This window comes from Macrotis lagotis, chromosome 2, assembly GCF_037893015.1.
Source record: "Macrotis lagotis isolate mMagLag1 chromosome 2, bilby.v1.9.chrom.fasta, whole genome shotgun sequence".
Classification (NCBI taxonomy): Eukaryota; Metazoa; Chordata; class Mammalia; order Peramelemorphia; family Peramelidae; genus Macrotis; species Macrotis lagotis.
In genome coordinates this window covers 242127248-242153648 of record NC_133659.1, presented here as the reverse complement: position 1 = coordinate 242153648, position 26401 = coordinate 242127248, and the positions used below count along the sequence as shown (strand labels likewise).

Sequence of the window (26401 nt, the reverse complement as noted above, 5' to 3'; positions counted from 1 at the left end):
CGAGGCGCGTGGGGCCGCGAGGACCGAGGGGCGGGGGGCCGCGAGGACCGAGGGGCGGGGGGCCGCGAGGACCGAAGGGCGGGGGGCGCTGGGTCGAGGCGCGTGGGGCCGCGAGGACCGAGGGGCGGGGGGCCGCGAGGACCGAGGGGCGGGGGGCCGCGAGGACCGAGGGGCGGGGGGGCCGCGAGGACCGAGGGGCGGGGGGCCGCGAGGACCGAGGGGCGGGGGGCCGCGAGGACCGAGGGGCCGGGGGCCGCGAGGACCGGGGCCGGGGGCGCGCACTTACTGAGCAGAGCGAAGACGAAGTCCTTGGCCTGGAGGAGGTCTGCCCCGGGCTCGGGCCCGCTGTGCCAGCTCTCCTGAACCCCGAGCTCTTGGATCAGTTGAGTCAGCTCCTGCAGCTGCGCCCCCGAGCAGAAGTCGAGGTCCGTGAGGGGACGGGCAGGGGCCGGAGGTGGCGGACCCCACCAGGGGGCACTCCCCCAAACCGCGGAAGCCATCCGGGCCTGAAGCTGGGGACACAGCGGGGTGGGGGAAGGGGAAATGGAGCCACTCCTCCCCCCGCCGCACTGCTGCCAGCCGCCAATGCCCAGGGCGGCGAAGGAGGGCTTGTCCATCTAAATGGAAAGCTCACAAATATTCTCCAGTTCCCCCCCCTTCTCTCAAGGTGTGTCACCAGACCCCCCACCCATATAAACTCCGTAATCCTCTAAGCATCAGTTAGACCTGACAAGGTGGTCAGAAAGAAATAGCCGTCGCCTCCCTCCCCCCGCCCCAAGTTCAGCCCGGCCTCAACAAGCAATCCGCTGCCATCCTCGCTGTCTAGTTCTGGGCCCCAGAAACTTGTCAGTCCCTAAAGTTTCCTTCCCTTACCTGCTATTGGGGGTGGGAGGTGGGGGAATGATAGCTAAGGACCTCAGGAGACTGTTGGGAAGGAAAAGAAAACCGGAGAAAGCTTCCGAGAAAATCCTACGGGTAACTTCCTTCTCTCCACCAGGGCACGCCCCTTTTACCTGAGGCTACACCCCTCTACCTAGACTAACTCGTCAAATTCTGACCCCACCCCATTCCTTGGTTCCTCTTCCCTAACTCCTGATTCCAAAAGTGTTTCTGAATCGTCCTGGAAATTGAATTTTCTCTCACCATCTCTTTCTCCACTCCCCATTCTTCCAGCTCTTTCCAAAAAATATGGTGTCCAAGGAGTACGTGCTAAAAATATAGTTTAGTTTCTGTGAACCCTAGTCCTGTCTAGTTGTCTTTTCAGGCCAGCTGGTCCTCTGCTGCGCCCTACTGTCTCGTCTGGGTAAGATAAACTGAATTTGTGAGAGTTTCAAGAAACCTCGGCAGCCATGAAGTGCAACACTAACCTCCCAAGAAATTTTCACTATAAAAATAATTATTGGTCAAGTAATAATCTTAAAGATTCTTTTAAAATTTCTTAAAAGGAAGTAGTTCAGGTAGTTCTATCCACATTTACAAAGCTCTAATAAATGAAGTGTGACAAATAGGTGCTGCTGGCTCAGACACTAGTTGTGTGACCGTGGGCAAGTCATTTAACCCTGTTCACCTCAACTTCCTCATCTGTAAAATAAACTGGAGAAGCAAATGGCAAACCACTCCAGAATCTTTGCAAAAAAAAAATCCAAAAAAGGGTCACAAAGGTCTGAAATGACTTAACAACAATTAGGTAAGTACCTTTGAAACTTTACTCTATTGATCTTCATTCTGCCCTCCAGGGTCAAACAAAACAAGTCTAATTTAATGTTCTCCACATGTAACTTTCAAATACTTGAAGACAGTCATCAGGTCCTTGCTAAGTCTTTTTCCAGGTTAAAACATCCCCAGTTCCTTTAGCTGACCTTCAGTTCAAAGGATCTTTCACCATATTGGTTGCTCTCCTGGACCATTATAATAATAAACTTATTAAAATAATAGATTTATATAATGCTTTAACATTTGTAAAGCACTTTATACTTTTTACATTTTATTCTGGGAGATAGGTTTTTAATAACAATTTTTATTTTAATAACAATTAGTATCCTCATTTTGTTGATGAGAAAAGAGAGGCAGAGGTTAAGTGATTTGACCTGAGTTTGATTTCAAATCATGTATGTCTTGACTCTTGTGCTCTATCCACTGTGCCACTAGTTGCCTCTCATACTCTCTAGCTTATCAATGTCCGTTCTAAACTAGAGCAACCAAAACTGGGGACTATAAAGACATTTGAGCGTTTGATCATTATTCCTGGAAGTTGTCCTAAGGAATCCCAAGATTACAAGATTTTTCTTTTTGACTAATTTGTTACACTCATATTTTACAATCCACTAGTCCACAATAAGGGATCTTACATTCCACTAAATTTCATTTACACCATTTTTTTTTCTGACAAATTGTTATACAGAACAGAGCACTCTCCTGGAGACTTACTCCTAAAGTGACATAGGAACTGAGTCTGATCTTTGAACCAACACTGAATCTGTCTGGGTAAATAACTATCTCTCCATCAGGACATGTGACCTCTATTTCTGCAGCTCTATAATTTTTAATATATCACTGCTCAGCCCTGGGCTTCCCTATTACAATCATGGTCAGATCTAGTGAACCTGAGTGAGTAATCTGAATGAACCTCAAATCCTTTTGGAACTGTGTGATATTGGACAAAACTTTTGATTACTACAACTAATTTCCCAAGAGTTTAAATTACAAGAAAGTTATCTTTCTCTATTGAGAAAATTGACATGCTAGAAAGTCCAAAAAACAGATCCCTTTAAACTCATTGTTTTGATAAAAAAAAAAAAGGCAAGTGTTTGTAATAATTAAGGTTTAAATTAGGGGCTGCACTAGACTGGATGGAAAGGACTAGATCATAATATGTCTATAGAAGAGGATAAGGCCAGCCATAGTTTGAGGCTCCAAACAGGTGCTGTTCAATCCAGACACAGTCCTTTGTGGTTATGAGTACATAAAGTATATTCTAAGACTAGGACATTAATCGAAGGGGATGCAGGAGGGAGATCAGGTGCTGTATTATGAAAGCAGTAATGGACGTTTGCCACTGGTCAAAAATCCAAACGAATAGTTTAAATTAGCATCACATGGAAATCTAAGAGACAGGCTTATAAGGGGTAGGATTCCAACACTGAGAAAATGGGAGGATGATGGTAGGAATAAGAGAACCCCAACAAAGGAAAATCATTGTCATCAAGACCTGCCTTTGGTGGTGGGGGTTGGGGTGCCCAGATCTAAGTGCTTTCCTCACCCATCTAACCTATTTATTCTATATACATCTTGTTTTGCCTAGTTATTTAAGTATTGTCTCTTCTCTAGAATGGATGCTTCTTGTTGGCAAGAACTGTTTTGTCTTTCTTTTGTTTTCCCAGCACTTAGCACAGAACCTGGCACTAAATAAATGGTTAATAAATGACTGACAAGTAGCAAGATTGTCCTTTCAGAATCAAAGAACTCCAGGATTCTGAGCAGTTTAGAGCAAACCCCTCTGACTCAGGCCAAGTTTAGTTCTATAATATGGATTCTAAAACTGGAAGAGACAGAAGAGACCAGAATCTACTTCTCTCCTTTTACAAGTAGGAAAGTAACTTGCCCAAGGTTAAAAGAGATATATTGAACTTTAACTCAGGTCCTTCTGACTCCAGAAGTGGGAAGAGGCTTCTGTTGATTAATAGGTACTTAAGTCAAAGTTAAAAAGGCTTATCTTGTGGGTCTAAGTATCTAGGTAAGCACTGCTGTCCTAGAGGAAGAGGGATCAATCACTTATTAAAACCTACTATTTTGTTCCAGGTACTCTGTTAAGTGCTTTACAACTATTACCTCATTTGATCCTCCCAACAATTCTGTGAAGGGTAGGTTATCATCCCCAGTTTACAAATTGAGACAGATGTCAAAAGATTTGTCAATGGACAAATCTGAGATCAAATTTGAACCTGGGTCTTACTCTTCGCCCAGTTCTGTCCACTGAGCCAAGTGGCTGACCCTTAATAAGCGATTCACAGGGCTCTCTAGGCCCAGTGTCTTCTCTTCTCAGCCTTAGAGCTAAGCTAGAGTCCCTAGGGGAAGTGTAGATGGCAGCTGGAGGATCCTGTCTCCTTAGGTGAAGCAGATGAATCCCAGAATTGGAAAAGGTAAGTTGAAGTCCTGGAGCCTCTTGACAAGTGAGAAGGTAGAACTGGAGACTGACAGTTTCTAGATTTATGGTGATCTGAGCTATATTTTTAATGGTAGAGTCAGTCCCTAGACATCAAGATTCACTGGGTCTTCATTGGATTATGATGTTTGTGCTTGAAAGAGCACTACACTTCACACAATCACAATAATTTGAGAGCTGGAAGGGACCTCAGTTGCTGTGTAGTCCAGCCCAATTGATTTGGATTTGAGATCAGCAGAACAACTTTCAAATCCTGGCTCTGTTACTAACTTAAATGAGTTATCTTGGGCAGTCACTGAGCCTCAGTTTCCTCACTTTAAAATTAAAAAAATTGGACCAAATTTGTCTGGTCCCTTCCAGCTCCAAATCCTACCATCCTGTGTCTTTCTTCCTTTATGCCATCTCCCTGCCACCACCCATAGAGAGGTTCTTAAGAGGATCTGATTAAGATAGAGGTAAGAAAGGGCAATTACCTCAAAGATCTGGTCTGGACTCTTCTCTGTGACCATAGAGGCTAATCAGGTTTTGGACTTCACTGAACCCTGAATACCACATGCAAATTTTTTCTTTTTTATACCTGTCCCTTTATTGCTGTGCTTTCCCCCAAGTCTTCATCATGGATTGGTATTTTCAGTCTTCCCTCTGCTTTCCCCTGGAGCCATCAGAGGAGTTTCAAGGCCATAAGAAACCCTGGAGACAGAGTCTCTGGCTTGTTCCTTTTTTAGTCTGAGCTGCCTAGCATCAAAGACCACATGACCAGTTGCCAAAGCAGATCCCTTGCTCAGAGGCATCAAATGGAAAGAAGGCCCATTCTGCATGGGCATTTCCAGAGACTTGTACTCCCAGTTTTGGTTCCATCCTTGGAGGCAATGGGTCTGAGTGAGAGTGGAGACCTCTGGTCGATTCTGCATATCACAAGCCATCTCATTTTTTGAAACCTCAAGAGGTTCTAAAAGAGCCTTTGAAGGAAACTGTTGGTGCAGTGGAGTCTGGTCAGACAGGGGGATTTCAGTACCGCAGGACTGGGAAGGGGCAGAAGTATGGTAGGGAAAAGTGAGGTAATCTGAGGGCTGTAAATTGGCAGAATTTGGGGGAAGCAGAATCTTCCTCTCAGGATAACCTTTATCAGTTTGGGACTTGATGTTGCAGGAGAATGTGCCCTTGTTCCTTCCTTCAGGAAAGCTGGTTCTCTGCTCCCTGTGGTCTATGAGCTCTACAGGGTGGTCAGCAGAGAAAGTGGGCAGATTGGAGGCCCTCTTCAGGGTTGGGGAGATGAGATTTTGGCCCTTCTCATTGACTTCTCGCTGAGAGCATCTACCTGGAGAAAGGGACAAAGCTTCCACAAATCCCCCCACCTGGGAGTTTGAGACTTTCATCATCGGGGCATCATAGACCATGTGGCCAGCTGGGGGATGAGGGACAGGGAGGGAGGAGAGGAAAACCTGGCATGACTTCTGAACATCTCTGGCAGATTGGGACTCTATATCCGCACTGTTCTTTGAGCTTTGAGGCTTTTGACCAGGATAGAAAAGGGTCTCAGGGCGCAGTAGGGGGATGGTACTAACTCCAGCAGACTGAGAATGCTTAAACTTTCCTGCCTTGGGCACCAACCCTTTTCCCTGGCTCCGTGGGTCTCCACAGTGGCCACATTGGGGTGGCAGCCATCGGCACTGTGAGACTTTCTCATCATCTGTATCTGGGGCCCATTCCAGGCTGTGGGAAGGGCCCTTCAGGCAGGTTTGATACTCATGGCTGTGGGGAGAGCCCCGGGAGGATTGGCTCTTGGGGTCCATGGTATGGCAGATGCAGGTTGGCTGGCATCGTTGCTGGTCTGAAAGAGTGGAGAAGGGAGAAGTTAGGGGTAGGGAAGAAAAAGCCTTGGTTTTTAAGGGGAATTTGGGTTATTATAGGAAAGCGGGGAGGATAGAGGACAAGGGGGAAAAATTCAGGGAACCTCCCTAGGCCACCCACTCACATTTTTCCCAAAAGTGTTGTAACAATATTCGGAGGGAGGCTTTCAAATGACGACTGAGCTGGGGGTTTAGGAAGGAAAGAAGACTGAGTGAATAAGGGTAAATCCAGGTGACAACCTCCAGGCTCAAATAACTAAATGCCTTCCACTTCCCATTTTTGTTAGCCCCTCCTCTACCCCCTGCTCCCTTCAAGGAACCCCAAGTATGCTGCCTCCCTCAGTTCCAAATTTCCCTGTCTTCCCCCTCCCTAACCCAAACCTTCCCCCCCACCCCGTTCCTCCACCCCTACCCCCCCACCCCCACCTCCAGCCCCTGTTGTATCTATAGGGACACAAGGCCTGTGCCCTCCCTGACCAGCATCACCGCATTCATTCCAACATTCAACAGGATCATGCTCCCCAGAAGTAACAGGATGGAGTCCCCCAGGTCCTGGCACTTTCTGGGAATGGGTCTTGAGTATACTTGGGCCCATTTGTAGGACTTGTGTGCCCATGTTGGGGGTCCCAGAGCCTCCTGGGGTGCCCCAGCCCCCACCCCTGCCCGCATACCCTGGGAGTTGCAGTTCCTGTGGCAGGAGGTGGGAAGGTACCGGGTCACAATGGGAAAGGAAGGAAAGGTCACAATGAGGGTGAGAGATGAATAAAGGAAGCCCACATCAGGCCTCCTTCAGTTTTAGGCTCCGAAGGCCTTCTGTTTCTTGGCTGCCAATTCCAAAAGCTTCTACCAAGGCTTCTGGGCTGATTCATTCAAATAAGCAGAACATAGAATGTCAGAGGTGGAAGGGAGTTGAGGCACTATTTAGTTCAACTCCATTTTACAGGTGAGGAGAACTGAGGTCCAGTGGCCGGTTAAAGTTCACACAGTTCCTAGGGGCAGAGCTGAGACCAGAAACCTGATCTCCCATACATATTATTTGAGCTAGGCTGCCCTGAGTTCTTAAACCAGTATTACAAGCTTTGGTGCTTACCCAGGTTGGGGTGCCCAGAATCAGCATCTAAACTAATGGTGGGGGGAGGAAGGGGAGTGGGGAGGAAGGGGAGTGGGGAAGAGAAATCTCCAGGTTTCTTTTATAACTTAATCTCTAGAGCTCAGGTCTTCTTACAAGAGAACACCGAGGCCTGAGAACACCATCTCCTACAACCCCAATAGATGTATACAATCCCTAGTGGAGGCCGAGGGAAGGAGCAAAGAACTCATGGGGTTCTCTAGATACACTGAAGGACAGTATCCAAGGAGGATGATGGGGCCTTAGTATATCACTTTTGGCCAGTTTGGGTGATCAGGTAAGAAATTTTTACATCTTATTGGCAGGGAAAATTGCCTTGTTTGCCTCCCTATAATTCTCCTGTGACTAGAAGAATGGAAATCTGTGGGTTCTGGACTGGGGTGGGGGGTGGGGGGGTGAAGAGTCAGGTCCTGGGAACAACTAGCAGACTCCCTAGCCAGGGTCTCCTGACCTTTCCCTACCAAAGACGTAAGAATGCATTCCTCATTGGCCTCTTGATTCCCCACTCCATCTCGCACAGTCTCTTCTGGCAGTTTTCAGTTCAGCCTCCCAGTCTGGTTTCTGTGTAAAGAGTGCCAGGATGAGGAAGGACCTATGTGGAAGTGTGGTTGGGGAGCAGGAAAAAGTCTCACCTCGATGTCCACGTCCTTCCTGAATCTGCCGCTTCAGCTCCTGACTATCATACACTGGGTAGTTGGTGAGGCCCCCTGGGTTCCTACTAAGGGGTATGAAGGCAGGTACACGGCTTGAATCAGGAGCTGGAACTCTAATTGGCACACATGCTGAGCCATAGGACAAAGGCTGGGAGACCTCGGGTATCAACTTCTCCTTTGGGACAGAGCCACAGTAGCTTTGTGTTTCACGGCTGGGAAGTCTGCTAAAAGAGGGGGACTGGTGGGGCAACTGCTCTCCATGTTCTCTATCCCATCGTTTTATCTCTGGCCTATTCCAACTGCTGAAGGGAAGATGCCCTGCTGAGACATGGGTCCGATTCAGGGTGGGGTGTGAAGAGATGAGGGGCCCTGTGATATGCCGCACAGTCTGTTTAGGCACAACATTTTCAGCATAGCTGTGGGGCTCAGGGCTTCGAGGTACAGAAGGGGGAGTCTTGGAGACATCAGCCCCCCTGTTCCCATCTTGAACTTTCTGTCTCACCTCCCAGCCATCATAAAATATCTGGCCCCCTTGAGGAAAGGGGTTGTGGGTGCCAGGTATCCAAGATGGATTGGGAGGGAGCTTGGGTATGAATTGTGGGGATGTGGGAATTGGACTAGATTCCATGTTCTCTTTTAGATTCTGAGGCCAGCTGTTTGGAGATGGCTGATAATAAGTCTCTAGCCTCAACTCAGACTTTGCTTCTACCCTTCTGGGAGCCCTCAGGTCTTGAGAAGAGAGATTAGATGACATTGGATAGTAACTTCTCCAGTATCCTCTGTAATGCCTGATGTTTCCAGGATGAGAAGTTGTTTTCCAACTCAGCTGGCAGTTGGACTGTTGGTTCCAGGGCTCTTTATTGTCATCTAAGTCTGTGTCCCAGGTTTCTTGACAGAAGGAAGTGGGTGAGGTTGCAGGTGAGGGAGGAGGGGGTGGTGGGTTCAAGTATGTTCGAGGGTGGTGATGGTATTGAAGATGACCACTGTGGTGTCGGTTGCGGCGATGGCGGCTTCCCCGTTGGCTTCCCCGTTGGCTTCCCCAATAACTGCCATGGCAACTTTCTGAGTGCTGACGGCGGCGATGTTGGGTGGATGTAGGCCGGACCACATTTAGAGCCACGGGGTCCAAGGTACAGTGGATGCACAGAGTTGGAACCCCTACTGGCTTCTTAGTGTATAGCTGGGGCTTCTTGGGAATCTTTCCTAGTGGGAGTAGAGTAAGGGCAGTGAAGTTGGTTGGAGGTGGGGCCTGGATAACTGAATACACAGGTCCTCTGTGGGGAGTAATTATGTGGTTTGTGGGGGGCCATAGGGCTTGAGAATGAGAATGGAAGCAGAGAGGTGACAAGGACTGGGAGTGTCAGGAGACAAAAAAGGAAAGAAATCAGGGTTTTTCCCTAGGCCCCACACTCACCTTTAGGTTGAAAGAAATCAAATGTTCGTTGTAAGTACCTTGTGAAACTGCGCCAGATCTGAGAGACAGTGGTTGGGGTGGGGGAATCAAAGAAGATAATGGGTGTGAAAACATATTGTGCTAAGGCAATTATTGTTTAATAAAGACCCAGGTGTCTGGCCCCTCTTCCCTCCCTGTCTCCTCTCTCCCAATCATCAGACTTCCCCAGCTGTTCTCTCCCACCCTCCCAGTATCCACCCTTGTCCAGAAGGTCAGATAGCATCTGACTAGGGCCCAGGCCTGACCAGAATCATCACATTGATTCCAAGGTTGAGCAGGATGATGAGGCTTAGGAGTAGAAGGATCAAGTCTACAGGATCAAGATTTCTTGCAGGCCTATGATCAGAGTGCATCTGTGGATCATGCTCGTCCTGCTCAGCAGCCATGGTGGGGGGTCCCCGGGGTCACTTGGCCCCACCCCGGGCCCTGCCCACAGCTCACACATGCCAGGAGCTAGGAAGCCAGATTCCTGTTTAGAGGGAGATGTGGTTCCTGAAAAGGGTAGGATTGGGTCATAATAGGGAGAGGCAGTGGGGGTCACAATGAGGAGTAGGCTGCTGAGGACTCTGATCCCTTTACCTATTCTATTTATACATTCATCTTTTAAAATCTCCTCTTGTGGGGGTGGCTACTTGGCTCAGTGGATAGAGCACTGGCCCTGGAGTCAGGAGTACCTGAGTTCAAATCCAACCTCATACACTTAATAATTACCTAGCTGTGTGGCCTTGGGCAAGCCACTTAACCCTGTTTGCCTTGCAAAAACCTTAAAAAAAAAAGAATCTCCTCTTGTTGCCTTGATGAATCTTTTTTTCCTTTTCCCATCAATGTTGTCTTCAGCATCATTATCCTTTTCCTCAAAGAAATAGCACTAACATATTTCTAGGTACCAAAATTAGAATCACTCAAAAATCATTCTCCTTTCTTTACCTCTCACATCTAACATACCTGTTTTTCTTATTTTGCTGTTATGTTCATTTGACTGTGTTTTGTGATATTTTCATGCTATAGAAATGTATTTGTTAATGTGCATATTCTAATGCTTAGAGAGAAGTTGTATTTTATATATAGGTTTATTGATGTGTTATTGCTGCAGCTAACATGCTTTGTTAATTAGCCATGCTTATTGCTTTTGAATGATTGCTATGTACTATAGATAGTATGTTATATGTCCCTTATATAGTGATGCATGTTGTCACTGTAATATTCTCCTAGGTGATGCTCTGTATAATGCTATATTTATTGTATATATTCATTTTATTTCAGTTTCAGTGGTACTGAAGGATGGTTGTCTGTGACACTAGGAAAATCATCCTTATTGTATGTTTAGACTGTATATTTATTTATTTATTTGTTTGTTTATTTATTTATTTATTTATGACTTTTGGACCTGCTCTGAGTGATCTTTGCAAGGAACTGCAGAGTTTTGGCCCAGGGGAGGAATGTAAGCCCTGTTCCAGGGTCCATTGGTCTATATAAGACTCTTTTTTAAAATTTTATTTTTATTTTTTAATTTATTTTTATTAAAGATATTATTTGAGTTTTACAATTTTCCCCCCAATCTTGCTTCCCTCCCCCCACGGAAAGCACTCTATTATATAAGACTCTTGTCAGTGATGGTGACAAATACTCTGCCTATGTGTGGGGAGGAGATGGGGGGAGGGAAGTGTGTGTAATTGATGAGAACAGGAGAGTTCTAGCCCTCTTCAGTCTTTTTTGGGACTCTTCCAGTATCTACTCACTTTGACCATTTCTGAATTCCAGCTTCAAGAAGAAAGATATAGGAAGACATGGGAAGAGCTGGAAGTCTCCATCATATCCCTGTCCCCAACTTGCTACATAGAAACCAGGGAGCTTTCCCTTGGGTGAGATCGAGGACACACACTCTTGGTTAAGTGGAGTTATCTTTCTCCCAATGGGAGAGCTCCTCTCTGATTTGTCCGGTGTGTATATATATTCTATGTATACCTTCTCTGATTTTTGTTTTGCTTAAATTTGAGTAAATGGGTTTCTTTATTATTCAACATATGTATCCTTTGTGGAATTGGTATTTGGTGGGGAAGGGGTGAAACTTTGGATGTAGAATTTGTGTTTCCACTCCTCCAAAATGGCACAGGGCAATCAGACGTTAAATTGAACCTGATCATATGCTCTAGACTAGCAATATTCAAGTGATTATATAGGGGTTGTTTTTTTTTTGCAAGGCAAACTGGGTTAAGTGGCTTGCCCAAGACCACACAGCTAGGTAATTATTAAGTGTCTGAGGTTGGATTTGAACCCAGATACTCCTGACTCCAAGACCGGTGCTCTATCCATTGTGCCACCTAGCCGTCCCTCAAGTGATTATATAGATGTAATTCTAGCCCAGTAACCCCTCTCTGAGGAGAACAAAGTATTAGCCTTTAGCCCTAACTTCCTGCTTCTTGTCCTAGTAGAAATTAAAATCTCCCTTGGAGAAAAATGGGGAGGTAAGAGCCTCCTTTCCAGTCACATAGCTACAGATATGTGACCTCACCATACACTGCATCCTTCTTCTGTAGTTCAGTTCTTGAAAAGATCTTTTCATCCTACCCCTTTTAACAACAAAGCTCACAAATTGGGGCGGCTAGGTGGCGCAGTCAATAGAGCACCGGCCCTGGAGTCAAGAGTACCTGAGTTCAAATCCGATCTCAGGCACTTAATAATTACCTAGTTGTGGGGCCCTGGGCAAGCCACTTAACCCCATTTACCTTGCAAAAACCCCAAAAAAACAATGCTCCCAATGAACTGCATAAGGCCAGTCTCCTCCCACTCTAAAACTATTTAATCTGTACTTACATTTGGATTGGGGGTCCACTTAATACTCTCAGAGTTCTAGGGGTGATCTAGAAAGTTTAGTCATTTAGTCAGCTAAAATTAGCTCATTTTGAAAAGAATAGTAAGACCAATTGGTATACATTGGTATACAATTACACACACTTCCCCAAAACCTGGAGCTCATTCTCCCATAAGTTTATACAATAGCAATGCGCAAAATTTAATCAAATTTAAGAGTAAAATGGTATTGAGACATACATGAGGCAAAGGAGTATTTTCCAACTCCTGGTCCTGGAAGTTCTTTTTCTACCTTTATGGAATCCTCATGAAGGTTCCCTTAAGAGTAGCTCTCTGCTTGCTACATACTTGGCTTTCAGGATCCCTATGTTTCTAGCACTTCTTTCTACCATGAGGGGTCACATTCTTTGAAGTTCACATCGATTCATCTTCAATGGTCCTACTGGTCTTCTTGCAGCTGCTTTCACTACTGTTAGCCAGCACTACTCTGGTGGTCACTGCAACTACTATCATTTAGTTTCACTGGGACTCTACACTCCTCCCCCCTTTCCAAATTCAAAAGATATTGTCTGAACATGCTCACCTGGGTGGGAGAGCAACAACCCCTTTCTATTGTTCTAGGTTAGGAAGCTTCTCAGTATAGTCTTATCTCCTCTTAGAGCCTCAAAGGAAAAAAAGACTATTGAAAGGCAAGTCATCCTTTTCATATACTCACTCAATTCTGGCTCAGAAATGCCTGAGATATCAGTTTTTCCAGTTCCACAGTCAATTATTATTATAAAATATTCAACTTTATTTTTATTCTGAATTTAAAAACATAATTCCATAAGGGAAAGTTTATATATGAAATGGCAGGTGTCTATCATTTGCTTTTTTTTAAATTTGGTTTTGCTTTTTAAATATGCAATAAATTTAATTTTTAGTCCCTCTCCTGGTTTCTTCCTCTCACTCTTTAAACAAAACAAAACAAAAACAAACAAAAACTTGTAACAAACAAGTGTAGTCAAGCAAAAGAAATACCCACAAAGGCCATGTCTGAAAATATATGTCTCACTTTGTATCTTGTGTCATTACCTTTCTGTCAGGACCCTCTAAATGTTCATTTTCTGGGGTCAAGCCCTAGGCTCTTTACATATCATAACTCTTTTTTTAATTTTGTTTTTTGTTTTTTTTAGATTTTTCAAGGCAATGGGGTTAAGTGTCTTGCCCAAGGCCACACAGCTAGGTAATTATTAAATGTCTTGAGACTGGATTTGAACCAGGTATTCTTGATTCCAAGGCTGTTGCTCTATCCATTGCACCACCTAGTGCCCCATAACTCTTTTAACAGATGGAATTCAACTTAGAAAATTTCTAAGAGTGCCCCAGGGGTTTATCCATAGTACTATGTTGCTTAAAGTTTTCATCAAATGCTTAAGGGTAGTGAGTGTGCTCTGGTTCAATTCTCTTAAGACCAGGCAGACTCCCCCCCCTCCAACTTTTCACCCTGTCAGTGTTCTAGGAGTACCATACCTCTGAGGAATTGGGATGTCACTTCTCCAAGGCTATCAGCTCAAAACACCACCACTTGTGTACTCCTATCACTGTTAACCAATGATGAATTGCTAGCATCCGAGTTCCATTTAACTCATTAACATAAATAGCTTTTTTTTATATTTAATATTTATTCTCATTTTGTACAAATAATGTTTTTTATACATTAATAAAATAGTCTTGCTTAAGAGTAAACAAAATACCCCCTCCCCCCAAAAAATATAGACTCGCCTGAGTGATAAAGGGGAGAGAAAAAAATTAACATAAAAAATAACAGTAATAATTGTAGGTATGGCCAGGTGGCACAATGGATGGAGCACCAGCCCTGGAGCCATGAGCACCTGAGCCCACATCTGCACCGTATACCCAACAATCATCCAGCCATGTGACATGCAAGCCACCCCAAATCCACTGCCCTGCAAAAACCAAAAAAAGAAAAAAAAAGACCCTAAATAAAATAAAATAGTAATGATAGTAGGGGTGGCTGGGTGGCAGACAGAGCATTGGCCCTTGAACCAGGAGTACCCGGGTCCAAATTAGGCCTCAGACACCCAACAATCACCCTGCTATGCTGCCCCAGGCAGGCCACCTAGCCCCATTTGCCCTGCACCCCCCAAAAATAATAATAATAATGAAAAATGTACTTGAGTCTTTGTTCCAACACCAACAACTCTGTCATGGGTGGATCACATTCTTTATAAGTCCATCACAAAAGTTACTTCCATATTTTTCCACCATTGCCATTGCTGATCGCAACTCCCTCCTTTCATATTTCTCTACTACCATGTACTATATTTTCTCTCTCCTTTCACTCTGACTCTGCTGTAGGGTAGCTGAGTGGCACAGCAGAAAGATCCCTGGCTCTGGGGCCAAGAGGCCCTGAGAGCCCATACCACCCCTTAGGCCCAGCATCCACCTGGCCCTATGGTCCCAGACAGGCCTTCTAATTCCAGCCCCTTGCAAGAAGTAAAAAAAGAAAATGTGTTATATCTGACCACTCTCCCCCCATGGTCCATCCTCTCCTCCATCACTCACATCACCCCCTTTCCACCTGTTCCCCCCCTCTCCTTCTTACTCCAGTTGCCTATACCCCATTGAGTATATATGCTGTTTCCTCTCCTAGCCACTTCTGATGAGAGCGAAGATTCCCTCATTCCCCCTTGCCTTCCCCCCTTTCATATCATTGTAATAGCTCATTGTAATAAAGAAAAATCTTATTATATGAAATATCTTGGCCTATTCCTCCTCTCCTTTTTCTTTCTCCCATTACATTTCCCTTTTTTCTATTGACTCTATTTTTACACCATATTTTATCTTCAAATTCAGCTTTCTCCTGTGCTTCAACTATAAAAGCTCCTTCTACCTGCTTTATTAACTGAGAAGGTTCATATGAGTATTATCAGTATCATTTTTATATGCAGGAATACATGCAGTTCATTATCATTAAGTCCCTCATATTTTTTTTTTAGGTTTTTTGCAAGGCAAATAGGATTAAGTGGCTTGCCCAAGGCCACACAGCTAGGTAATTATTAAGTGTCTGAGGCTAGATTTCGAACCCAGGTACTCCTGACTCCAAGGCCAGTGCTTTATCTACTACACCACCTAGCTGCCCCTATGTATAGACTCTTTCCCCTTCTCCTCCAATCTCTATGCTTCTGTTCAGCTCTGGCCATTCCAACAGTAACATTTGCATTTCCCTGGTTCATTGAAAGTCCATCTTTTTCCCTGGAAGAGAACATTCAGTTTTGCTGGGTAGTTGATTCTCGGTTGCATTCTAAACTCTTTTGCTTTCCGGTATATTATATCCCAAGCCTTACGAGCTTTTAATGTAGTTGCTGCTGAGTCCCTGTGTGATCCCGACTGCAGCTTCACCCTATTTGAATTGTGTCCTTCTGGCTGCTTGTAATATTTTCTCTTTGATTTGGGAGTTCTGGAATTTGGCTATAATATTCCTAGGGGTTGGGGTTTTTTATCTCTTTCTCTGGGAAGATTGGTGGATTCTCTCCATTTCTATTTTGCCCTCTGCTTCTAGGATATCAGGGCAATTTTCCTGTAATAATTCATTGAAAATGATGTCAAGGCTCTTTTCCTGATCATGACTTTCAGGTATTCCAATAATTTTTAAATTATCTTTCCTAAATCTGTTTTCCCTATCAGTTGTTTTTTCAATGAGATGTTTCACATTTTCTTCTAATTTTTCATTTGTTTGGTTTTGAAGTATTGAGTCCTGATTTCTCGTAAATTCATCAATCTCCCTGAGTTCTATTGTTGTCTGAAGGATTTGTTTTCCTCAGAGAGTTTTCTTATCTCTTTTTCCATCTGGCCAATTTTGCTTTTTAAAGCATTCTTCTCCTCAGTAACTTTTTGAACTGTTTTGTCCATTTGACCTAAGCTGGTTTTTAGCATGCTATTTTCTTCAGCATTTTTTTGGATTTCCTTGACTAAGCTGCTGACTTCATTTTCATGTTTTTCTTGCATCTCTCTCATTTCTTTTCCCAGTTTTTCTTCTAACTCCCTCATTTGATTTTCAAAGTCTTTTTTTGAGCTCTGTCATAGCCTGAGCCCAATTTCTGATTTTCTTGGAGTCTTTAGATGAAGGAGCTTGTGCTTCCTCATATTCAGACTGAGTATATTCATCCTTCTTGGGTTCATAGATAATGTATTTCTCAATGGTCTTCCTCTTGTTTCTCCGCTTGCTCATTTTCCCAGCCTGGGCCTGGTTTGGGGGTGCTTCCTGAGCTTTTGGGACACTCCCACAAGGATCTCAGTGTGTGAGGCTCTGTCCTCCCTCCTGGTCTGTGAATGACCATATGCGCCCCCTCTGCCATGGGGCTGAGGGGGGGGCCCTCCTGTTCTATGGGGGGCCTAGACTGCAATCAGGATTTGAATGTGGTCAGAACCCCAGAGTCCTGTTCCGGGGCAGAGGACAGACCTCGGCAGTCTCTCTCTTCACTACCCTCCCTAGGTTCAATGGGCTCATGCCCTGGGGGCTTCTGCTTACAGGCTCTGCCCACTTCTGTTTCCTGGATCTGGGCTGCCATGAACACTATGCTGCTGGCTGTGTGCCCTGAGGGCTGGGCTTCATGTGCTAGCTCTGGCAGAGGCCCCCCCACTGTTCCCCCAATTTGTGCCCGGTGCTCCCAGAGGTGTAGGTCAGGAAACTCCCCCACTACTGTGAGCCACAGCTCCCAGCACCCTGGGGCTGCCTCATAAAAAAAGTTCTAAAATATTTGCAGCAGCTCTTTTTGTAGTGTCAAAGAATTGAAAATTGAGGGGATGCTCATCACTTGGGGAATATCTGAACAAGTTATGGTACATGATTGCTAAGGAGTACTATTCTATAAGAAACCATGAATAGTCGGACTTTAGAGAAGCATGGAAAGAATTACTGATGCTGAGTGAAGGGAGCAGAACCAAGACAACATCATACATATTAACAATAACATTGATGGATGCAATTCCTCTCAGCAGTTCAGAGAGCTAGGATGACCCTTGGACACCTGTTATGGACAACATCATTCACACCCAGATCAATAAAAACCCCACAGAATCTGAATGAACATTATGTTCATTTCAAAAAAAATTCTCATGTTTTTCCTTCATATCCCATGTTTTCTCTTCCTTTTCCCATAGTCCTAATTCCTTATACAGAAAATGACTAATATGTAAACATGTTAAACACAAATGTTTATGTACAACATTCCCTAAACTGCTGCTGAGGGGAGCAGGGAGAAGGGAGGGTAGAAGAAAAGTGTATCATAAATATACAATTGGATGATTGTTGAAAAACTTTCATATCATATAATTGAAAGCATAAAATATCAATTTAAAAAAAAGAGTTCTATTCATCATGGAGTTAGCTAACCTGAACTAGTTATAGAATGTCTTCCCATGTTACAAAGTTTCTTGAAGGCATCTCCACATGCCAACATCATCATGACTGTCCCAGAAGCAGGGCTTCCATATATATATATATATAAATATATATATATATATTTATATATATATATATATATATGAAATTCCATCAGTCAGACAAGTTTGAGGAGAAGAAAGCAGAGTAGTTTGTCTGGAATATAGTGTTTATTAAGGGGAGTAATGTGAAGTGATTCTGGAAATGTGGGCTGGACCCAGATTGTAAAAGACTTGAAATGCCAAGATGAGTTTCTATTTTATCACAGAGGCAAGAGAGAACTACTGATGTTTCTATTGTTTGTTTCTGGATTTATATTTGAATGTATATTTACATCTATTATAATGATAAGACTAGAAATCATATGAGATAAGTCATTAAAGGTGAAGTTTCTCCAAATTGCAAGGAGAGTTTTTAATGTGATTTCTCATAAAAAGACTGGAAGTCATTGAGGGATACTATATCTATTGCCCCTTGGGAACATCTTATAGCCTAAGCATCCAGCAATAGTGTACTTTTCTGATGGAATTTACTCATTCTTTATACTTCATTATTTAGCATTTGGCTAAATAATGTTGACCAATCCGTCCTCCTAGATAATCTATCTGAGCTATCTCCTATTTCTCTAACTGTTGCTTTTCATCTTCTTTGTTAACTAAAGTTTCCTGTCACACCATCTAATTAGGTATCCTCTTCCAAACTCTGTCCTGAGAGCACTGATCTTTCTGTGCTCTCTTTCTGGATGACTTCATCAGCCCTATGGGTATAATTATCATTTCTATGAATAAATAATAAGTGGATAAATAAATATAGATATACAGAAAATGTATCTTTTGAGTTTCACTCTTTTTTTTTTGCAAGGCAAATGGGGTTAAGTGGCTTGCCCAAGGCCACACAGCTAGGTAATTATTAAGTGTCTGAGACCGGATTTGAACCCAGGTACTCCTGACTCCAGGGACGGTGCTTTATCTACTGTGCCACCTAGCCACCCAAGTTTTACTCTTACATCACTGCCTACTTGACATTTCAAACTGGATGTCCCATGGACATTTCAATTTCAATATTTCCAAAGCAGAATTTATTGTCTCTCTCATTCCCTAATCAATCCCTCTTTGAAAATTCCCTATTTCAGTTAAAAGGAATCACTATTCTTTTAGTTTCTAAGGTTCATGACCTTGGTCATATCCTTGTTTCCATATTCTTCTTCAGATCTCTGAAATATCTCTTTTCTAATACTCACAGCCACCAATTCAGTTCAGGCCCTCATAGCATCTTATCTATTTTAGAGAAATAAGGTAGCTAGGAAGCACAGTGGATAGAGGACTGGACCTGAAGTCAGGAGGACCTGAGTTCAAATTCAGCCTTAAACATTTGACACTTACTAGTTCTATGATTCTGGGCAAGTCACTTAATTATCCTTGACTGCCTCGCATCCAGTGCCATCTCCAGTTGTCCTGATTTATATCTGGCCATTGGACCCAGATGGCTCTGGAGGACAAAGTGAGGCTGGTGACTTTGTATAGTACCTGCCTCATTTAAATCCAATTTCACAAACTTGTTGCAGCCTCACCTCTGTGACATCATGTTCTTCTTTGAGAATGAAGGACACAACAACATTATTGAAATAGTTCATTTATTGTTCTTCTTATCCTTGTTCTCATTCTAGTCCATCTTCCACATTGCTAACAAAATAATTTTAAAAAATATATAATGAATTGATACTATTACTTTTAAATTGATCCTGCTTCTGACTTCAGAAAAAGTGTTAAGAACTGATACAAAGTAAAATGAGCAAAACCAGGAGACTATTGTATATGGTAACAGCAACATTGTACAATATTAAACTGTGAATGACTTAGCTATTCTCAGAAAAACAATGATCCAAGACAATTCTGAAGGAATCAAGAAAAATACCATCTACCTCCAGAGAAATAACTGATGGAATCTGAATGCAGATTGAAAGATAGAAAGGAAAAGATATACCCAACTGAAGGCAAAATGAGCAATGCAAAGAAGTAGAAGAAAACAAGAGTTGGAAAAACAAGATCTCTTCAAGAAAATTAGAGCTGGGGCAGCTAGGAGGAGCAGTGGATAGAGCACCAGCCCTGGAGTCAAGAGTACCAGAGTTCAAATCCTACCTCAGACACTTAATAATTACCTAGTTTTGTGGCTTTGGGCAAGCCATTTAACCCCATTGCCTTGCAAAAACTAAAAAAAAACATAGAGCTATCTAGGGGAAAATTTTAGGCAAAAACAGGAATGATAAAAGACAAAAATGGTAGGGATTTAACAGAAACAGAAGGGATTAAGAAGAAATGATAAAAATACACCAAAGAAGGGGTGGCTAGGTGGCGCAGTGGACAGAGCACTGGCCCAGGAGTCAGGAGTACCTGAGTTCAAATCTGGTCTCAGACACTTAATAATTACTTAGCTGTGTGACCTTGGGCAAGCCACTTAACCCCATAATCACCAATAACTATGGTGGTGTGGTTACTGATCTAGAGTGAGACACCCTGGTGAATAAAGTCAAGTGGACCTTAAAAAGATTTGTCATCATTAAGGCTAGTGGAAGTGATGGAATCCCAGCTGAGACTATTTAAAAATCCTAAAAGATGAGGTTAAAGTGCTGTATTCAATATGCCAACAAATTTGGGAAACACAACAGTGGCCACTGAATTGGAAAAGATCTATTTACCTCCCAATCCTAAAGAATCACTAAATTACCAATTACTCTCATTTCATTTGCCATCAGTTATGTTTTAGATTCTGTAAATTAGACTTCAGCAATCTGTGACCTGAGAATTACCAGAAAAGCAAACTAGTTTTCAGAGGCAGAGGGACTAGAGACCAAATTGCCAGCATTCACTTGATTATGGAGAAAACATGGTAATTCCAGAAAAACATCTACTACTGCTTCATTGACTACACTATAGCCTTTGACTGTGTGGATCATAACAAAATATGCTAAGTCCTCAAAGAGATGGGAGCACTTGATCATCATACATGTCTCTTGAACTGATTTACAGGTCAAGAACTATCAATTAGAATTGAACATGGAGCAACTGATTGGTTTAAGTTTGGAAAAGGAGCCTGACAAGGCTGTATGTTGTTCCCTTATTTATTTAACTTAGCTGCAAAGTACATCATGTGAAATGCCAGGCTGGATGAATCAAAAGCTGGAACTAAGGTTGCTAGGAGAAATATCAACAATCTCGGATATGCAGAGGATGCCACTGTGATGAAGAGTAATGATGATTGATGAGGGTGAAAGAGGAGAGTGTAAAGGCTGACTTGAAGCTTAACATCAAACAAAACCAAACTCAAAACTAAGATCTTGGCAACTAATCCCCATCATTTCCTGGCAAATATAGGGAGAAGAAATCAAAGCAATGTCAGATTTTATGTTCTGGGGCTTAGAGATCATTGAAGATGATGAGTAGTAGCCAGGAAATTAAGACACTTATTCTATGGAAGGAAAGCTATAGAGAATCTGGATAACATATTCTAAAGCAGAGATATCATCTTTCTGACAAGGGTCCATAGAGTCAAAACTGTTTTTTTCAGTAGCAATAACTATGAAAGTTGGATTATAAAGAAAACTGAGAGCCACAGAATTGAAACTTTTGTATTGTGGTACTGGGGAAGACTTCGGGAGTCCCTTAGACATCAAGGAGATCAAATTAGTCAATGAATAAATTAATTCAGGTTATTCAATGGAAGGTCAAATATTAAAGCTGAAGTTTGACCACATAATGAGAAGATGATACTCTGATATTGGGAAAGTCGGAGACAAAAGGAAAAGAAGGTGGCAGAAGATGAGGCGAATAAATACTATGACATAATAGTCCCATTTTTATTTGATTTTGATACTTTTGATTTGCCCAAGGTCATAACAGCTAGTTAAATGTTAAGTATCTGGGGTAAGATTTGGTTTTAGATAGTCCTGACTTCAGGACCAGTGCTCATACTGCCACATTATGGTAAGACCTAGACTTTTTTGAGGACATTGTATATTTTACATCACTACATGCAGCCATCATCAGAAGTTGACTCATGTGAGGAACCTTTGGCTGGGGAATTAAATCTTAAGAAAATCCAAGATCCAACTAGTTCAGTCAAGTCTTTTTTGTTGTTGTTGTTGTTGTTGTTGTTGTTCAATGTTTATTGGCTTAATCTGAAAATCTTCATAAAAAATTACAGATTTTTATGTTTTAACTATCAGCCACACATTCCTGGGCTCTGAGGAAACTTGCCTTCTTCTGAGCAACTCTGTCTTTCTTCTGGGCAAGGGACATTTTGGGGCGGTTCCATCTTTTCTTTTTAACTTCCCTCTTGGGTTTCTTTTCATATACTGGATTCTCTCAGATACCAGCATGAGCTTTCTTGTACATCTCCTCTATCATGTCGGGAGTTATGTTGTTCTTTATGTACTGTGAGAATTGTTTCTTTAAGCATCTTCATCTTCTTCCATAAGTTAGTGCATATAATTTGCAACATTTTGGTCCATTATGTGTTTTCAGCATTGAATTCCTTACTTTCTGAATCATACCCTGGGAAGCATTTGATACTGTGAGGAATAGACAAACCACCATCCACAGCTCCCTTAAGGGCCCCAAAGACTTTGTTTCCAGTGGTAGTTCTGGCAAGACCTGCATCCAGGTAGCATGTAAAAGCACCAGGCTAACCATCAATGCTTTCCACATTGTACTCATCTCCAGTCACTTCCACCTGGCCTTCATAGATTTTGTTCATGCCAAATCTGTTTAGGAGCCTGCGGGCCAGCAGTAGGCCTCTACAGTAAGAGGCAGCATAGTTTGTCAGGCCAACCTTCTTGGGTAACTCATGGGCATAGGCTGCACAGACAATCATATCCCCCTTCTATATGGGCATAAGCAATCTGGTAGACAATGTCTCTGTTGGTGACGCAGACGATCATCCTGTACTTGGGGGTATTGTACTTGTTTTTGTCCTGGATCACCAGCTGCTTCCATGCATAGTAGTCTGTCTTTCCCTCTCTCCATCTCCGGAACTTCACCTGGTACCTCTTGAAGTAGGCCTTGCTCTTCACAATTTTCATGAACCCCATCCTACTAAATGAGACCGGCACCCTTGGCACAGACCAGCAGGCCTCCCAGCACTAGGAGGAAAAGCTCAGTCAAGTCTTAAGGAACATATTGTTTTTGTTGTTGCTTGTCTTTTATTTTCAAGAGGACCAGTGACATCATGGGTGATGTCTTCACTTGCTCTTGAATTGAATTTTTTCCCTTGAATTTAAGTGAGTCAGTTGTTCAATCCTCAATCTTACTTCTCTCTTCCAGAATCATCGAAGTCCTCCAGCAGAACAAAAGCCAAGATGATTGGTGGTGGCCCAGGTATAATGGATGACCTTGGCTCTTTGCTTTAGGTCTTATAGGACTGTAGCCAGTCTTGGGTCATACTCAAAATTGGCAGACTTTCAGGTGACTTGGTAAATGACAGTCTATTAGGATTCTTAGATGGGAATGTGAATCCTCTAAAGTCTAATTAAGACTAAATTTTTTCTTAGGATTTTTTTTTGCAAGGCAAATTGGGTTAAGTGGCTTGCCCAGGGCCACACAGCTAAGTATCTGAGGCTGGATTTGAACTCAGGTACTCCTGATTCTGAGGCTGGTGCTCTATCCACTATACCACCTAGCTGCCCCTCTTCTTAGATTTTTAAGGAAGAAAGTGTCAGAAATTTATTCTAGCCTGTGCATGGAATCATTGGTCTTTTGCAAACTTTTTATATTCCACTGGCCGCTATGCATGCTACAGCTTCTTGGAGCCATGGGTGAAAGTTGAGTGAGATAAAGAACAGCCCTGAAGAACAATTCAGCAAGCTCTCAAACTAGAGGTTTTTCTCCAAACATTCCACATCACTCATCTCAGAAGATGAAGTTGAAGGTGGCAGACTGCAAACCCACTGATGAATTAAGGGAATGTCCCCAGTGGAATGGGTGGATGAAAATATTTTGTTCCAGTGGTGCTGAAGATGAGTGGAACAGGTGATGTGGAGAGCTCAGAGCTTGGTCAAATAATGAAGCTGCTGTTAACCTAGTTTTTCCTGAGCAGTCTCTAACCTGTCCTGACAGAGCAGGCCAGACACAGAATACCAATAATCAAATAATGGTTTATTAATTACTTTCTTTGCAAGGACCATATTTGCGAATCATGTGATTATTCCTTTCTTGGAGCACTGCCTTGCAGTAGTTTAGGCAGAGAATATATACATGATAGAACATCAGATTTGGGGCTTGAGTGATCTTCCCAGAACAAGCCCACCATGCAGGACAATATAATAGTTATATCACCTATGTCCATACAATATAAGAGTCTTCAAGTCATGTGGAAATGGCTAAATTGATTGTATAGTCTTGGGAGAACATTATTATTATACAATACAATACTGATACAATTATACAGTATAAGTTATACTGATTCACTTAACATAGGCAAATGAATGTAGGACTTGTCAGTATTAAAACAAATTACTACTTTGTTTACTTATTAAAACTCTATAGTCCACCATTTGCCATTTGCCTTGCTAGTAGATAATACAGGATTATTGTAAGCCTGTATAACAAAGAATTTGAACTTCCTTCATATTCATTTTTGCTATTATTCAGTCATTTCAGTCATGTCTGACTCTTCATGACCTCATTTGGGGTGTTTTTGGCAAAGATAGTGGAGCAATTTGCCATTTCCTTCTCCAGCTCATTTTACGATAAGAAAGCTGAGGCAAAAAAAAGGTTAAGTGACTTGCCCAGAGTCACACAGCTAATACGTATCTGAAGCCAGTTTAATCCATCACTAGAAAAGAAATATCTTTCACCCCCCAACACACACCCAATATTGTTCAGTATTAACTACCTGTGTAAAGGAAAAGGTTTCCATTTAGCACTAACCCCAGTAACATGCATAGAGAAGAGAAACTGATTCCCAGTAGTTCAGTATACCACTTCTCTCCAAGCTCTGTCCTTTGTAACCTCCTCTGAATCATTTAAATGGGACAGGACTGGAGTGGCTAAGTGGCACAGTGGATAGAGCACTGGGGCTGGAGTCAGGAGGACCTGAGTTCAAAACTGACCTTGGGCACTTGGGCACTTAGCTCTGTGACCTTGGGCAAGTCACTTAATTCCATTGCCTTGCAAAAAAAATAAAATAAATGGGACAGGGCTTTAGAGATCAAGACTTTGGTGGGGTCTATACAGCCACCTTTGTTCTTTCTGGTGCTGAACTTCCCAGGATAGGTTTATTTTTTATTATTTATTTATTTAAGGCAATGGCGTTAAGCGACTTGCCTAAGGTCACAGAGCTAAGTGTCTAAGGCCAAATTTGAACTCAGGTCCTCCAGACTCCAGGACTGGTGCTCTATCCACCTAGCTGCCCCCCCCAGGATAGGTTTATTAACATCCCCACAGGATGACTAGTGATTGTTTTAGGAACTCTAGGAGAAGGTATCATTGTCCTCTCTTCTCTCCTTTTCCAGGGTGCCTATTTATACTGACAGAAGTATTTGCCCAAGTCATAGCTGTTTTTTTAGTACATCTTGCTCAAAACTCATCTACTGACCAGGTTACACCTGTATAGTGGTCAGGGAGATCCATAACTAAAACCTGAAGTCATTCACTCCCTCAAGGTGGAACAAACTAGGAAATGAATTCATCTTTATAGAGTCAGGTACAAATAATTGCCCATTTTAGTTACCCAAAAAGGAACAAAATGCAATACTCATCTAAGGCCCTTAATAAATTGAGCTGACTTAGCTAACCCGTCTAAGCCAGTGGAACTCAGTTGAGTGTCTCAGCATTGAATCCATTAGATCTGGCTTTCAGGAACTTTTTTTTTCCAGGTGACTCCTACAAGTACACAGTTCCATTACCTCCTGCTCCCACAAGGGAGGGACTCTTCCTCCTCCCAGGTGAAATAATAAGGTTATTTTGGGACTTTGACTTACCCAAGGTCACATAGCTAGGTAATTATTAAGTGTCTGAGGTCTGATTTGAACTCGGGCCCTCCTGACTCCAGGGCCAGTGGAAACTGAATTTCTGAGGTATAGACTATATGAGAGGTTTCTGGCTGTGGCCTGACAAGTCCTGGCCACCATCTCCTTTAAGTTGCCCCTCAGTTTTCATTATCTAGGCTCTAACTGTTGAAAGTTCTGGACCAGTTTACTTTTAGACTTATTATGCTGGCAAACCAACTTCTGCAGGACATTCAACAGCAACTGAGGAATGTTGGCCTTAATAATTTCTTTAGCAATATTTATCCAGGTGACTCCCTCTAGCACTAATAGCTTCACCTGAGTAGGAGCCTGCTCCCTGTTTCATTAGATGACTTTTCAAACAATAGTCCATTCGAATTCAAATAGAAATTGGACAGGGTTGGAATTGATGTAAAAAATCACACATTAACATTATCTTCTTTATCCTTGTCCCAAAGCCCATTGGTATGGGGCTCTCTCTTTATTGGTGGAGATGAAGACCCTGCCCTTCATGAGATGGAGAGTTGGTGAGAATCAACAGCTTCAATTCTCAGCTAGGCCCCCCACCTTTGGGAACTCTTCAAGTGATTGTCCTCCTTCTGGGTTCTCTAAGCCAGAATCATCTTCAGGCAAAGCATTGAGTGGACTTCCAGCTTTGATAGAGAAGATGGAAGAGGCCAACTCCACTTCAAGTTACTGAAGGAAAAGACTCTGGGAAGACAAGAGAGGAGTCAGCAGTCTCTATTATGTTCCTAATTCTCAGCTTGCTACTTTCAAGAGATTTTGTGGAATTTCTCTTTGGACTCTGAATTGATCAAGATTTCTTGGTTAAGCAGAATCATACTGCTTATGGTCATATTGTCATATTCTTATATATATATATATGTATATATAT

The 26401-nt window shown here is 42.8% G+C and overlaps 2 protein-coding genes, 1 long non-coding RNA gene and 1 pseudogene across 5 annotated transcripts in view; 1 reads left to right on the top strand and 3 right to left on the bottom strand.

Annotated features, from left to right (window-relative positions):
• The window catches only part of TMEM102 (transmembrane protein 102), a 7474-nt gene extending 1833 nt beyond the window's left edge, over positions 1-5641 (bottom strand). The window contains exons 1-2 of one of the 3 annotated variants that reach the window (XM_074225492.1): positions 4636-5641; positions 287-512 (exon numbers count right to left, since the gene is read on the bottom strand). In XM_074225492.1, the coding sequence (XP_074081593.1) occupies positions 287-512; positions 4636-4671 (262 nt within the window). In that variant the 5' untranslated portion in view covers positions 4672-5641. Of the gene's footprint in view, positions 1-286; positions 657-873; positions 1510-4635 lie in introns of those variants that run through there. The other 2 variants (XM_074225493.1, XM_074225491.1) reach the window with 2 other exon arrangements.
• LOC141514572 (uncharacterized) lies at positions 217-26401 on the top strand. Its single transcript, XR_012476058.1, has 6 exons — positions 217-2484; positions 6445-6955; positions 7221-7418; positions 11009-11187; positions 22823-22876; positions 25965-26401. It is a non-coding gene; the product is annotated as an uncharacterized LOC141514572 (long non-coding RNA).
• On the bottom strand, positions 5861-9718 carry SPEM2 (SPEM family member 2). Its single transcript, XM_074225494.1, has 6 exons — positions 9493-9718; positions 9209-9266; positions 7774-8997; positions 7603-7702; positions 6138-6195; positions 5861-5993 (listed from the first exon to the last, which is right to left on the bottom strand). Exons 1-4 carry the CDS (start codon positions 9631-9633, stop codon positions 7683-7685), a joined length of 1443 nt encoding a protein of 480 aa, XP_074081595.1. The 5' UTR covers positions 9634-9718; the 3' UTR covers positions 5861-5993; positions 6138-6195; positions 7603-7682.
• On the bottom strand, positions 21716-22590 carry LOC141514570 (large ribosomal subunit protein uL18-like; annotated as a pseudogene).

Coding starts and splice junctions, on each gene's coding strand:
- SPEM2 (XM_074225494.1), bottom strand. CDS start 9,633: ATGGCTGCTGAGCAGGACGAGCATGATCCACAGATGCACTCTGATCAT. Junction 9,267..9,492: donor GAATCAATGTGATGATTCTG/GTCAGGCCTGGG, acceptor ACTGTCTCTCAG/ATCTGGCGCAGTTTCACAAG. Junction 8,998..9,208: donor TGATTTCTTTCAACCTAAAG/GTGAGTGTGGGG, acceptor TACTCCCACTAG/GAAAGATTCCCAAGAAGCCC.